The sequence below is a fragment of the Notolepis coatsorum genome, assembly GCF_963971535.1.
Source record: "Notolepis coatsorum genome assembly, chromosome: 2".
NCBI lineage: Eukaryota > Metazoa > Chordata > Actinopteri > Aulopiformes > Paralepididae > Notolepis > Notolepis coatsorum.
Genome location: NC_140166.1, coordinates 167,496,264 through 167,512,380, shown reverse-complemented (window position 1 = coordinate 167,512,380; position 16,117 = coordinate 167,496,264). Strand labels below are relative to the sequence as shown.

At 43.3% G+C, this 16,117-nt stretch overlaps 1 protein-coding gene across 1 annotated transcript; it reads left to right on the top strand.

Moving 5' to 3' along the window:
- Positions 1–599: 599 nt before the first annotated feature.
- On the top strand, positions 600–15,777 carry ephx4 (epoxide hydrolase 4; the record flags this gene model as incomplete). The annotated part of the gene is made up of 7 exons (XM_084307941.1): positions 600–842; positions 1,755–1,840; positions 3,374–3,531; positions 4,995–5,123; positions 6,960–7,063; positions 10,034–10,182; positions 15,537–15,777. 7 exons carry the CDS (start codon positions 600–602, stop codon positions 15,775–15,777), a joined length of 1,110 nt encoding a protein of 369 aa, XP_084164067.1.
- Between the last annotated feature and the right edge of the window lie 340 nt (positions 15,778–16,117).

Genomic DNA, 16,117 nt, shown 5'->3' with positions numbered 1-16,117 from the left:
TGTACTTTCTTTTTTTTCTGGAATTGACATGCCAACCAATCAGTGGGGTTGTGTAAAATATTTCATTGGAATATATTTTTTTGGCATTGGGCTCTATTTCTACATAATGTTCTAATTGTACATTTTCTATGTTAGTCTTTTTACATTCAAAAACTTTCTTGATGTGTTCTATTTTGAACCGTTAAAAAAAATCCCCCCTTAGCTGCTAAAGCCAAGATGTTAGTTGCGCAAAGCCCTTTAACTGAACACGTCCACCACGTGGGGTATTCCAGTGTATTAGCTGTGGTTGGTTCGCGAGTTGACGTGGTGTCTTGTATTATTTAGGATGTGCTTCTGGTCCTGGAGTCAACAACACCGTCTCCAGCTAAATATCTTCTGCTGTCTGTCACACACACGCACGCTGAATTCTGACGCGATGCTCCCGTTACCGTTTCATTCAACCGTTTACCGAGACCCTCCCTACAGATAGTCGTGCGTCTGCGCTGTTAACCAAACGACGGGATTTCCAGCAATCATTTCAAAGAGAAGCGGCCAATTAATAAGAGACAGACATCGCTAGGTAACGTGATCTGAATTGATTTCCTGGCGCTGATGTAAAGATGGCGAGAGTGCTCCACAACTTGCTGCTGTTTGTATTCGGACTTATGCTGAAAATCAGAATTTGGGGATACTGGTCATTGATCTATGGTTATTGTGCTCTGTGCACCGCCGCGGCACTGCTGAAACTTTCGTGGAACATCATCTTAAGGCCGTCGGCGACCTTCCAATGGGGAATTCGTGAGACTCCCCCTGCTTGCTTAAACGACACGTCCTTGGGAACCCACTGTTATGTCAGGATCAAGGTAAGACCTGTGTCTAGTCTGGAGGAAGGGGAATGATGGCCCATTGTGTGAATGAGCCCTCGCATGGTTTGTAGCTACGATAACTAAGCTGTGCAATGCTAGAACACCTTGCCTGCCGTGTCGTATTGGAAAAAGCCAAATAGGCCTGCATGTGCAAACGATGAGGTATCAGTTTATTTTTTAGGCGTTTTCAGTGACAACGAGGTTTGCTGCACATTGTTTATATCCGGCGCTCAGGTGGTGCTGAAGGAACAGCTCCCGCGTGTATAGCGTCTGCTCGTGCAGAATGTAATGATCCCACCGCTGCGATGATATCAAAGTAACTAACATCCGATGTATTAAAGATGATGTAATAAAATGTCAAAAGCTTGCCTGGTAAAAGCAAGTATTGTGTTTTCTATTAATCAGCGCCAGTCAAGTGGTTTAATGGAGGAAGGAACCTCGGCCAATCCTTGTTGACAGTTCACGGTTTATTAACCATTAAACAAACTGTCAAGAAACACCTCCCGCTATAATAGGCCAGCTATGAATTTACTTGAGTAGACTGTATTATGCTATGGAATAAACGTTGAATCAATACAAATTATACTGCTGAGGTGAGGAGGTCAAGTTTGAATTGTTTTTGACACTATGATGAGAAATGCATGATCTAGTTCCAAATGTAGCCTACGGCATATGCAGTGACTCAAAAGAAATGAGAAGGAAAGAAAGTCCTATGTTGTTGGTAGTATGAAGTTGTTGTCCCTTGTACATGTATTACTTAGTTGCAATTATGGTGATGAACTTGACGATATAGCTTCTACTGTTGATTATGATTCCTTCGGCTATACTATGCTTATTGAAAGTCACTCTCAATAAGAACCCAACTGCTGAATCCTGAAGTGTAAATGAGTGTCTTGTCTTTTCACCTAGGAGTCTGGACTTCGGTTCCACTATGTTGCCGCTGGTGAGAGAGGGAAGCCTCTCATGCTGTTTCTACATGGCTTCCCAGAGTTTTGGTAAGTCAAGAACCATCAGCCACTTATATTATACAGTTTCAACTCTCCACAAAAGTCATATTGAGAGCCTGTCGGTCCTTCGCCTGCTTGTAGTATTGCAACACCAGTGTTGGTATGGACTGCTTGTATAGTGCTTTTATCCAAAGTGGTTTACAATTTGTGCCTCGCATTCACACATTCACACACCAATGGCGGAGGCGACCATGCAATCAATGGTGCCAACCTGCTTGTCGGGAGCAGTTATGGGTTAAGTGTTTTTCTCAAGGACACTTTGACACACTGCCAGAAACCAGGAACCTACCCCCCGATCCCCTGTCACCCCCACAAACTGCATATAAAAGAATATATTAAAAAAAAGAAACCAGTAAGCTAATATAGCCCTCAGACGCCCTTGATTAGGATGGTTGCTTTGGCGTTTGAAAGAAATCTCAACGGTCAGGTTTCTGGGACACGGCAACAGTCACATCACATTCCAGTGAGGATTCTCCATTGACGGACCATTTTAGTCCTAGATAAGACTATAACGTGTCTCCCTGGGGATAAAGGTCCAAAGCATTTAAGATCACTTCCTCCTGGTATCATGGATAAAGGAAAGAGGAATGCAGTGGGGAAACGGCTCCTGGAATGAGCCCAGAGAGGTTGTCAAGTGCTGTGAGCATGTCTATAGCTCATGTCTATAGCTCATCTCTATAGCTCGTGTCTATAGCTCATCTCTATAGCTCACGCATACTCTCAGAGTTGCACACACAACGGGACAGGGATTAATTAATGGTGGTGGGGGTCTATTCTGCTCCACTAGCCTGGTGAACTCCATTTAATGATGAACTCCATTGGGTATGAGAGAGAGAGAGAGAGAGAGAGAGAGAGAGAGAGAGAGAGAGAGACTAAATGACTCTCCCACTTAATTAATTCGTAAAGTAGGATAAATTATTGGATGCCTTGTCACTTAGAAACCAAGCAGAGAGTTATGAGGGTTGTGTGTGGGGGGGGGGGGGGGGGGGGAAAGCTTATTTTATTTTAAACCTCATCTATATTCAAATATCTCTGGTTTCAGTCCAGGGGCTCTTATCCTGACTCATCAAAATCACAGTCATCAGACCTATTACATCTTGCTCGGAGGAGGAGGAGGAGGAGGAGGAGGAGGAGGAGGAGGAGGAGGAGGAAGAGGAGGCGTTTTTAGGCTCGATGAGTAAAGTCTCCAACAGACAAGATCTTCAATTAGGGAGCCGTCCCCAGTCCACACGATGAGTGGGAGGAAGGATTAGATTTAAATTTAGAATCTAAAACAGCTTCAAGTCACCTCCAGTCAGGGATGCGGAGCGCCAGTTCTTAAACAAGTCGTTTTTAGGGTACAGACGTTTCAGCTTGACAACATAAACAAACATTCTAGAGCAAATCATATTTGATTTCCTGTTGGCTCTAGTATAGACCCTTTTTTTTGCCACCGATTCACACCCATGTAATCTTTTGACATTTTACGATGCCTCTTCAGTGCGGTTGTCTGATTAACCCGCAACTATTTACTGTCTCAAGGTTCTCCTGGCGCCACCAGCTGCGTGAGTTCAAGAGTGAATTCCGCGTGGTGGCCATCGACATGCGGGGCTACGGCGAATCCGACGTGCCCCTATCTAGCGAATGTTACCGCTTCGAATACCTGGTGACCGACGTCAAGGACATCGTGGAGTACTTAGGTAAGAGAGCACAGCGTCTGCCTCCCGTTTGTCCGCCCAGACACCTCGTCTGAAACGGCCTCTGGGAGACCACGCTCTTTTGACTCCCGAGTGTCCCGAGTTGAAATGAAGCTGGTTTTTGGTTTCTTGTGTCGCGGACGGCCTCTGGGCCTGCAGTAAGGCCACGACAAGGTCCTGTGACTCATGCTCACCATCCTGGACCGTTGTGGGGATACAGAGCCCCCAGCCTGCTGACAGCAGCATGCTCACACTAACACAAAGCCCTACTCTGGCCTGGAGCTGTCTGCATTGCACACACACACAGACACGCGCATGCACACACACGCATGCACACACACGCACGCACACACACGCACGCACACACACACACACACACACACACACACACACACACACACACACACACACACACACACACACACACACACACACACACACACACACACACACCAGTGTCCCTCAATTATTAAATTACTTGCATAACATATATATTCCATTAATTAAGAAAAGAAAAAAAAGCTTAACATTTTCCTTTTTTTGGTACAGATTAGTACAGATAATGTTATTGTTGGTTAGGTAAAAAAAAAAAGAACAGAGGTATTTTCATTTTACTCCATAATCTGGATTAAGGACATGCATATTCTGCATTCAACAATGGAAATAAACAATTCATCGACTGCTGTGCAGTGATGCTCTAAGTGCAGCGTGATGGTATGCAAATTATATAATCAATGCTCGCTACAGGATGTGTGCATTTCCCTAACACCTACAGCTCAAGCTAACACACCATATATGAACATGACTAATAACCGTAAACATTAATAGTCAGACAGCAGAAAATGGGACAACATTTCATAAACCGTCCCATTCGACCCCCCCCCCCCTCTCTGTCATCTTTCCAAAAGTGGCCCCCCTGCACTAAGATGTGACTGCATGCGATATGAGAATGTTGAGATGAGGCTTAGCCGAGGCTGATCATCCCTGTGTGTAAAACGGTGCCAGTGCAGGTAAGGAGATTACCGCGTGGAGACCAGGGGGCTAATGTAGTGATCAGTATCGCTCAGACAGATGCCCTGACCTTGATCTCCATCTGAGTTTGTGTCATGAATTACATCGATTTGATTGATGTCGACATCCTCGACAGATGGGGGGGGGGGGGGGGGGGGGGGGCAGACAGTAGAACAACGTTACTTTCCCAAGCATTTTCCTTGACGTGCTTCTTGAGGGGTCGGCCCATTGCATCTATAGATCAAACTCTTCAAAAGAATGTATGTGAATATAATATATATATATATATATATATATATATATATATATATATATATATATATAAATTGTGGCTTTATTAAAAAGTTAACGTTTACTTTAACCTCGCTTGATTGACAAAATGCCCCCTGTTCTCTTGGCTACAAGAGCGAGAACACAGGCGTAATTAATTAATAGGCACATCCTCTTCTTTGCAGGGTACAACAGATGCTGTCTGGTTGGCCATGACTGGGGGGGGACCGTCGCGTGGCTGTTTGCCATTCACTATCCAGAGATGGTGACGAAGCTCATTGTCCTAAACTGTCCGCATCCCTCTGTGTTCACAGGTATGTTATCAAGGGCGGTTCTTGACTTTTAAAGGGGAACTCCGCTCAAATTAAGAATTATATTAATAGTTCTGTGGCCTGAGACAGTTCAGTCAATAGTTGTGAACATGAGCTACTCCCTCCCAAGGCCAGAAACCAGAGGAGTAAGAATCAAACGTGTGCTGTTCCACTGATATTGAATGGGAGACTGATTTTGTGGACCCACAGAACGTTTTTTTTATTTTTTTTATACAGTAGTGGTCTCTGTTCTGAAACAGAAAATGTACCTATGAACATTCCCCTGGGTGCTCTGTGTCATCTATATAATATTTCTCAATTAATTGTCTATGGAGCAGCTTGCATCCAGTTTTTGGATTTGGGAGAGTTACTAATTTTCACTATTATATCTGTACTGTCTTAGACCAGAGGAATAACATGTACGGATTCTGAAATTGGGCGTTACTATATTCTGAAATGTACTGATACTATGACGTGCTGTTGCTACGGCAACTGTTGGGTCAGAATATTTTGAAAGAGAACCTATTTTCCACATACCCATAGAAGCCTTGCACGGAATGTTTGTGTAGTTCTTTTTCAGTATGACTGCCTGTAACCATTGGTAACCACTTTCGAAAGAAAATGCTTGAATTCTGTGCAGTGTTAGAGTAGGTACACTGGAAAAGCATGATATTACTGTTCTATTGTGACTTGTTTACAAGATCCATTAATACGACACCAAATTATTATGTTTTTGTTGATATTTATATATCAACACATAGCAACCGTTGTTTTGCACATAGCAACCTCTTCCATTGCCATGTACAAACCAATGGTTGCTATGTTAGAGGCAGCCATGCTGGAAGAAAAATAACTACACAAATGTTCCGTGCAAGACCTCCATCAGAGAGCGGCTCTGTTTTAGCTCTTGGGTTATTACCATAATTACCACCATTAATTAGGAAGTATTATTGATTCTATTCCATATTTCCATCCATCTGGTAAACCCTCTCCTTCCTTAAGGGTGGGAAGATAAGGAGGTAATTACAGCGGGCTAATGCTTTAACGTGAAGCTGGAACAGCTGATGGGAAAGGCAGACACAGGGGGGTGAAGTGGGCCAGACTTATGATGTCCACGACGCCCTCTGCCTTTACCCCTCACCCTTCTCTCCTCTCTTCCCCTCTCTCCCCTCTCTTCTCTCCTCTCTTCTCTTCGCATCTCTTCCCCTCTCCTCTTCTCTCCTCTCTTCCCCTCTCCTCTTCTCTCCTCTCTTCCCCTCTCTTCTCTTTTCTCATTTCTTCTTTCCTCTCCTCTCTTCCCCTCTCTCCTTTTCTCTTGTCTCCTCTCCTGGTCTTTCCTCTTCTCTCCTTTCCTCTCATCCCCTCTTATCTCCTCTCTTCTCTTCCCCTCTCTTCTCCTCTCCTCTCTCCCCCTCTCTCCTGTTCTCCCCTCTCTTCCCATCTCTCCTGTTCTCTCCTCTCTTCCCACATCTCCTGTTCTCTCCTTTCTTCTCCTCTTCTCTCCTCTCTTCCCCTCTCTTCTCCTCTCTCCTGTTCTCTCCTCTTCCCATCTCTCCTGTTCTCTCCTCTCTTCCCATCTCATGTTCTCTCCTCTCTTCCCCTCTCTCCTCTTCTCTCCTCTCTTCTCCTCTCTTCCCCTCTCACCTCCTCTCTTCTCATCTCTCCCCCTCTCTCCTGTTCTCTCCTCTCTTCCCATCTCTCCTCTCTTCCCCTCATCTCTTCCATTGCCCTCTCTCCTCTCATCTCTTCCCTCCCACTCTGCTCTCTCCCCTCCTCTCATATCTTCCCTTTCTCCTCTCCTCTCTCCCCTCCTCCCTCCTCTTCTCTCCTCCTCTCCAGATTATGCCCTGCGTCATCCCAGCCAGCTGCTGAAGTCCAGTAATTTCTTCTTTTTCCAGCTCCCCCGTTTCCCGGAGCTCATGCTCTCCATCAATGATTTCAAGGTGATCTGCTGTGTGCGAGCCTGAGCGATTTCAAGGTCAAAGTGTGTGTGTGTATGTGTGTGTGTGTGTGTGTGTGTGTGTGTGTGTGTGTGTGTGTGTGTGTGTGTGTGTGTGTGTGTGTGTGTGTGTGTGTGTGTGTGTGTGTGTGTGTGTGTGTGTGTGTGTGTGTGTGTGTGTGTGTGTGTGTGTGTGTGTGTACGTCACTGTGTTAATTTGTAAATGTGTGAGTGCATGCATGCATGGTCTAATGCGTGTGCATTGGTGTATGTAGGCTGTTGTATAGCGACATGCAATAATAGAATCATTCTATTTTTAGTGTTTGAATCATTGTGTGATAGTAAAATGAAATAGGTTAGCCATGATGGGTGATCATGTGTTCATCAAATACAGAAGGAAATGTAGTAAATATACAATGCTCCTTGTTATTGCCATTATAGTTTTAACATTTGAATATTTCGATCAATGTGAAAAGAAACTGAAATAGAATCAATATAATTTAAACCCAAACAAATTGGGAAAGTGACCCAAGGTCAGATGCGCGCGGTGTTGTTGTATGTACCAATGCAGTTTGCTGGTGAAAATAAAGAATGTATTTATTTTTCCTCTAAAGCTCTGATTTTTTGTTTACCAGAATTTGCAAGAAATGAAACGGTCTTGTATCAAACACAGTGGACACCATGTTGATCTCAGGGTTCTAGAAGAATTAAGATCCATACGAATAGGCCTTATACACACTGCTATGCAGAGCTGTCTCTACGCCTGTACGTCACAGCCTGCTAAACACCTCTGCCCAAGAGAGACAGAATCTGTACCAAATCCAAATACCCGCAACCAAATTAGTTTGAAATAAAAACGTGTAATTTTGAATTAGAGTATCACAAATAACCGAAAGTGGCGCTTGTTTGAACATGTATGAGTTATGCAGTGATGTAGTTATCAGAAAAGTGAAACCATACCTTGGCAAGGTTCATCGTCATTTCCACGGAGACAGTAAATAAACAAGGCTGCACAGACACTGTGAGATTAAATTAACTCATTTTCGGTTCTTATTTATAAAAGAGACTAGAAATATATAGGGGGAACAATAATATAATATTATTTATTCAATATATTAAGGGGAAATAATAGGAGTAAAGGTAGCACAGGTTAGTTTACTTCTCTTTGGGCAAAGATGTTTGACAATGGAATGCAAGTGGAACGCCGTCCAACTCTCTGCGTAGGAGAATGGGCATTATAATGACATGGAATCTGGGATTCCCGACCTCTTGGCACCATCGACCTACATATAAGGCTTGGCACAGGTCATGTACCCGGAGACTGGCCTGGTGAAATCGCCCGTGCAAAATGTAGTCATATTTCATAACCAGTGGGAAACGAGTCTACTAGAGCGACAGAGTGAAAAGTCATTTCAAGCCTCTGGGAAAGTGACAGGTGCTTTGAGCAGCAACATCAGACAGTTAGCTCAGGGGATGAGGGGAATTTCATAGGCTATAATTGTGAATCACTAATCATCAAATGACATAAAATAATCTTAATGAACATAAATCATAGGCTTTGATCATTAACGGGTAACAATAGTGGATGGATGACCTTGGATGGCCTTGGGTTAACTTAAAAATAATAATAATATTATTTTGACCCGAGCTAAAGTCACAGTAAAAAAGACGCAAGCACAATAAATGAAACATTTAGAAAGGAATAAGTGAGAACAGTGAAATTCCCTAGTTTTCAGTGATAAAGAAAACTGATTTATCCTAATTGTCTCATCACACTATCAGGCTGTTGTAGCCATTTGTTTGCTTTTGCAATGAGTGCTTTAATTGAAGTGTAACGATGAACCTGTGCAACATTCACGTATCATCCGACTTCGCCCAGAGCCTCACAATAATGCAGCTTGTATCGATGCAAAAATTTGGTGGAATGTGCAGCTTCCACTGCAGGCTCCATTGCGTGAGATAACACATTTCTCCACACCACATTTGCGTGACCCTGGCGCCCTTGATCTGAGCTATGCTGACTGCATGATACCTAATGTTTTGTTATCGCTGCGTTGCAGCAGTTGAGTATAGTATAGTGAGTCATATCATATTATGATATGGCGGAGGCGACAGTGAGCGGAGGCGCCTCAGGACTCATTTTAGTCGAGGTCAGCTCACTAGTAAGTTAGTAACCCATCATGCGACTTTTAAGTACCTTAATTGACCTCACTGTGACAGTGATGTGAACAACCTTGTCTGTGAGTGGCCATTGGATCAAATCACTTCGGTCTCACACTCACTCACTCACTCACTCACTCACTGATTCACTCACTCACTCACTCACTCACTCACTCACTCACTCACTCACTCACTCACTCACTCACTCACTCACTGATTCACTCACTCACTCACTCACTCACTCACTGATTCACTCACTGATTCACTCACTCACTCACTCACTCACTCACTCACTCACTCACTCACTCACTCACTCACTCACTCACTCACTCACTCACTCACTCACTCACTCACTCACTCACTCACTCACTCACTCACTCACTCACTCACTCACTCACTCACTCACTCACTCACTCACTCACTCACTCACTCACTCACTCACTCACTCACTCACTCACTCACTCACTCACTCACTCACTCACTCACTCACTCACTCACTCACTCACTCACTCACTCACTCACTCACTCACTCACTCACTCACTCACTCACTCACTCACTCACTCACTCACTCACTCACTCACTCACTCACTCACTCACTCACTCACTCACTCACTCACTCACTCACTCACTCACTCACTCACTCACTCACTCACTCACTCACTCACTCACTCACTCACTCACTCACTCACTCACTCACTCACTCACTCACTCACTCACTCACTCACTCACTCACTCACTCACTCACTCACTCACTCACTCACTCACTCACTCACTCACTCACTCACTCAGTGTGCCTTCCTATCCCTGCTATAGGCTCTGAAGGCCTTGTTCACCAGCCGAAACACAGGGATTGGGAGGAAGGGCCGGTGGCTCACGGCTGAGGAACTGGAAGCCTATCTCTATGCCCTATCCCAGCCAGGGGCCCTGACCGGAGCCCTGAACTATCACAGGAATGTCTTCAGGTAAGAGATGATGATTAGTTCATTGATTTATCAGATAGATGTGATCCATTGTTTTCAATGGCTCGTTTACACAAATAAGTGATGTTTTTCATTAAAAAAAATGTATACTTGTAGTTTATCAAAACAGTTTAGGGGGCTTTAACAACCTGTATGTCTGTTGATTAATTCAGAATATAAATATAGTTGATAACTCTTAACATTGGCCTTATTCTGGCATCTATAAACCTGTGGAACTTTTGAAGACAATTTGCTCAGAAACTGTCTGTCAGGAGTGAAGAATCAATAAATCTGTTGTTAGAGAGCTGATGTTTCCCTATTTCCCAACCGTGTAAACAACCCAAATTGTTTTCCGAAGGTCAAAGGAACTGAAATTGATATAAGATGTGTAATCTTTATTTTAGTCATCTTATTTTATTCTATGCTAAATGTATTGTATTTTTATTATTGGAAGCCGCTATGGTCGAGGGACCACAATAAATAGAATTTCACTTTTCTTGCTGTAAAGTACTGAAATAAGTGACAATAAAGGAATCTGAATCTGAAAAAAATAATATTAGATAGGGTTGTATGTCAAGCCAGCCACTACTGCAGTATACTGTGGATATCGGAGCGAATAGGGACCATTGGCCTTTCGGACTTTGGAATACTTTCCCCACTCAGTCGCAATGATTGAGCTGGACTTACTGCTGTGTAGATTAGATTAGATTCAAATGTATTGTCATTATACAGCACAAGTACAGTACAACGAAAAGAGGTTATGTGGTAATGTAATGTGGTAGTTAAACAATTAATGGTGTAATTATGCACTTGAGTGTGCATACCTTTCTATATGTATCTACTAATGTCAAAAATCAGAGACCTTTTTCAGCCCAGAAACCTCAAAGTAATATAACAACATGGACAATAGATTGAACTGTCTGTCCAATGCTGAATGTAAACCAGTAGCGCCCTCTGGTGTTGCAAGAGGTCTGATTCATCAAAGCGGAAGGCACATTTTTACTGTGAAGCGGTGGCTCTCAAGGCCGGGGTCCGAAGACCCCCACAGGTTCTTGATGGGGTTCCAGGGGATCTGGCTGGAAAATGGAGATTAGTTTGATTTCATTATTTCACTCACTAGAAGTTGATGGAACGTATACGAGTGAATATTCTCTGTTAACTCCTCGACTACAGTATAGAGACAATGGACTTACTCATATCTGACAACAAAATCTTCCCAGACTGGTGTCCCTGAGACAAAATCTCATCAGATGGGGGGGTCCGCAGCCTAACAAGGCTCAATTTAGGGGTCCGTGACACACAAAAAGGTTAGAACCCTTGCTGTAAAAAGATACAGCAACGTGAAACGTGTGAATTTACTTTAACCCCCATTGTTACATGCAAGCCTTCCCAACTGACTGCCGAGAGATCAACACAGTCAAATGTAAATCCATAGTGTTTCTCACACGTGAACTTAACATGCATGGGTGAGCGCCATCTGTTCCCCCCTGAAACAATATGTTGTCTCAGAATAGCTCTTTCTGCTTATGTAAGAAAATAAGTGGTTGCTCCATAAGCCTACGGCGTAAAAACATACTGTTATTAAAGATGCACAAGCTATGATACTGTTATTAAAGGTGCACAAGCTATGATACTGTTATTAAAGGTGCACAAGCTATGATACTGTTATTAAAAGTGCACAAGCTATGATACTGTTATTAATCCTTTCTGCGCCAAACCCGAGATTTCTCGGGTTTAAAATTCAACCGCTGAGCGCCAAACCCGAGATTTCTCGGGTTTAGATAATCTTTTATTTTTTTCGATTTTCCCATTCTAAACACTCGAACAGACCTTTGTGACTCATCTGAGACCTTGAAATTGCAATGACAATTGAATCCCGCCAGGTGGCAGTATCACCTACCTTATGAACATGCATATGGGCCAGCTTAGTGTGGGTGGCCCCAGCCCCCAAACAACTAGGGACTCACTCTACTAGTAGGTTGCGAGCAGCTGTGAGCAGGACAACAATGGCGATCGCCTAGAGCGAACTATTGGATATTGTGAAAAAGACTAAATGGATTATATGGATGATGATTATGGACGATAAGGTGCGTTTCCTAACGTTATATGTATTGATCCTGTTCTGATTCAAGACACTTGGACTTGAAGTGAGAAATGGAGTACCTCTAAAACAAAGGTAACGTCTATTTTACGTCTACTTTACCGAAACTCCATCATAAAACATGCGTTTGTATGATCGCAGCGTCGGAAAACGACCACCCCCTGAGGGTCCTACTAATCACCACAAAGTACCAGAAAATACCCTAAAGTACCCCAAAGTACCCCAAAGTATACCCCAAAATACCCCAAAGTACCCTAAAATACCCCAAAGTACCCTAAAATACCCCAAGTACCCCAAAATACCCCAAAGTACCCTAAAATACCCCAAAATACCCCAAAGTATACCAAAAAATACCCCAAAGTACCCCAAAATACCCCAAAGTACCCCAGAATACCCCCAAAGTACCCCAAAATACCCCAAAGTACCCCCATGGGTGTGATGGTAGAGAGAGAGCAGCTGGAGGAGTGGGTGTGATGGTAGAGTTATAGCAGCTGGAGGAGTGGGTGTGATGGTAGAGAGAGAGCAGCTGGAGGATTGATTGATTGATTGAAAAGTTTATTAACAGATTGCAGAATGGGTACAGTACAGTACAGCTCAATACATACAATTGTTAAGGGGATGCAGACCAGAGAAAGACTTTCGTCTTGTTTACATCAGGGTCCCCCATTTTCAATTAATCATAACATATATGACATACATGACATACAGATAGACAGTACTGCTACATCTATACATTTATGACATACCAGATTTGCAAATACAGTACTGTTTGTGATACGAAAAGAGTCCAGAAAAGAGAGTATATACATTTGATGTAGAAACTGTACATTGGAGGAGGTTGGGTAGGTGGGGTGGGGGGAGGTTGGGTAGGAGGGGTGGGTGGATGGGGGACACTGTACAACTGTACAAGCAAAACTGTACATTGGAATATTGACAAAACCATACTTGGTCATTTACTGTACATTGGAGGGGGTTGTGTTAGGACATTTACAGGGGCCAGTTTCTAATTGCAGTCTCCCGTAGGTGTTCTTTGAGAGTGTTTTTGAAAGTGGGTAGTGATTCACATTCCTTTACAGCTTTGGGTAGGGCGTTCCACATTGATGTGGCATAATTGCGAAACGTGGTTTAGTCCCTTGTTTGAGCCGAATCTGGGTTTAACATGATTTGTGGAGCTCCCTCTGGTGTTGTGATTGTGGTATTCACTGACCTTTGGGAAGTATTTTGACATGTACATGGGTACCTTGGTCGTGTAGTGTATCTTGTAGACCAGGCCCATTGCAAGTTGCTGTACTCTGTCGTCTACTCTAAGCCATCCTAGGTTGTCAAAGTGGGCAGGGGTGAGGTGGGTTCTAGGAGTAAGGTCAAGCAGTAGTCTGACCAGTTTGTTTTGCGATGTTTGTAATTTTGTTTTTAGCGCCTTTGAGGTGCTTTGGTACCATGAGGTGCAAGCATAGTCGTAGTACCCTTGAATGAGTGCTCCTGCCAGAGTCTTCAATGGTATTCTGCCATTTTGTCACAGGAAAGATTTGCCTCTAGTGTGGGTGTGATGGTAGAGTGGTACATTGAGGTATACTTTGGGGAACTTTGAGGTTCTTTGGGGTATTTCGTGATACTCTGTGGTATTTTAGGGTATACTTTGGGGTATTTTGGGGTGTTTTGGGGTGTTTGGGGGTATTTTAGGGTACTTTGGGGTATTGTGGGGTATTTTGGGGTACTTTGGGGTATACTTTGGGGTACTTTAGGGTATTTTGGGGTATACTTTGGGGTACTTTGCGGTATTTTGGGGTATACTTTGGGGTATTTTGGGGTACTTTGGGGGTATTTTAGGGTACTTTGGGGTATTTTGGGGTATTTGAGGGTATTTTGGGATATTTTGAGGTACTTTGGGGGTATTTTGGGGTATTTTAGGGTACTTTGGGGTATTTTGGAGTATACTTTGGGGTACTTTGGGGTACTTTAGGGTATTTTCTGGTACTTTGTGGTGATTAGTAGGACCCCCCAGATGATTTTGTGAAGAAACATAATGGTAGTGTACCTTTTGACAAAGGTAATGTCTATTTTATTTCTATTTTACCGAACCCCCATCCTAAAACATGCGTTTGTATGATCGCAGCATCGGAAAACGACCCCCCCCCCCCCCCCCCCCCGGCTTTGTGAAGAAACAAGGTCATGTGTTTACCTTTTGACCTGGCAATAATATAGGTTTCAGGCGAGCAGCCACGAGATTTGCGCATACGCTGCACAAAACACACTTTATCTCACAATCTAGAAAACCAGCGATGTTTATCGTGGTATAGCGCGCAAACGAAGGTATGTAGAAATTAACTGTTTCGTCCCTATTGTACTATAAATATAAATGCCTGTCAAATGAGCCATACTATTGTCTACATAGCTATAATATAGAATATACGATGGGTCCGCAAACATCGTGAAAATTGTCAATAACGCTGACACCAGGGAGTAAAGATGGGAAAACAGCATGGCAGTCAATGAGTTAAAGGTGCACAAGCTGTTTTGAGGGAAGGGAGATTTGTTTGCATTTAGCAAGAGCCTTCAGTTAGTTTGCTATGCATGAAGTTCTTATATCTTATGATATTCTAAGTCTAAATAATTTTGAGGCACAAAACACAAGCATAGAAGATAACTTCTTGGAATATTAAATATGTTTGTAAACAAAGTTGCAGGCCCTATACATTATAAACAACAGCAAAACCTTTCAGGTAACTTTCCAGCTTCGAACTGTGTTCCAGGGACCCAGTTTTGTTTATTAAATTATGAAATTTCAAAAAGAAATAGCAATTATTTTTTTATATATATACTTCTCTGAGTTAGAAATGTCTCTCCCAAAACTGCATAGTGCACGTTTAAATGTGCATTAAATACTATAAATATAACTCAATCATGACAAGATAGATACCAATTTCCTCTCTGTACGTTCAGTAGGAAGCTATCCGGCTGCCTGCTAGCCTAGCTTATCACAATTTAATGGAAACGGATACGGACCAGCTAGCCTAACTGTTGGCCAAAAACACCTTTCCCTGAGTTTTAAGCTAGGCTAGTGGTTCGTATGCGCTTCCATTGATTTGTGCTAAGCTAGGCTAGATTGCAGCCGGATACATTTCTACTGAACGCACAGAGAGGAAATTGGTATCTATCTAGACTCTAAGCGCATTTCCCATAATGTTGGCATATTATTCCAACAGATCAGGGTTTTTACTGCAGTAAAGTGATGTATCCCCCCTCCCTTTCTCCACAGCTCCCTCCCTCTCGGTCAAAACTACGTCCGCTCTCCCGTGCTACTTCTGTGGGGTGAGAGGGATGCTTTTCTGGAACAGGAAATGGCAGAGGCCTGCCGCCTGTACATCAGGAACCACTTCCGTCTGAACATCATCTCCGGGGCAAGCCACTGGCTGCAGCAGGACCAGCCGGATATTGTGAACACGCTCATATGGACCTTCCTCAAGGAGGGAGAGGGACGCAAAAGCTACAGGAACTGAATATACAGCATAATGACACCTCCTCCAGCATCCCCCCACCCCCTCAACCCCCATTTAACCACACCTGGAAGCCTGGAATATGCCTGTGAAACCAACCAACATAACGATAATGCAATCATTCTTTAAAACCTTAAAACACATTTCAGATATTTTTTTAAAGACGTTAGCAGCAAACGAAAGAACAAAAGCACACTTCATCGGAGAGAGAGAGAGGGAGAGAGGGAGAGAGAGGACACTGTCTGTTCAACACATTCCAGACCCCCTTTTTGCACATGACATCCGCCTTAAAAAGAGTTTGTCGGTTACAACGTTACAAATGTGTGTTGGCAAAAATCTCCTT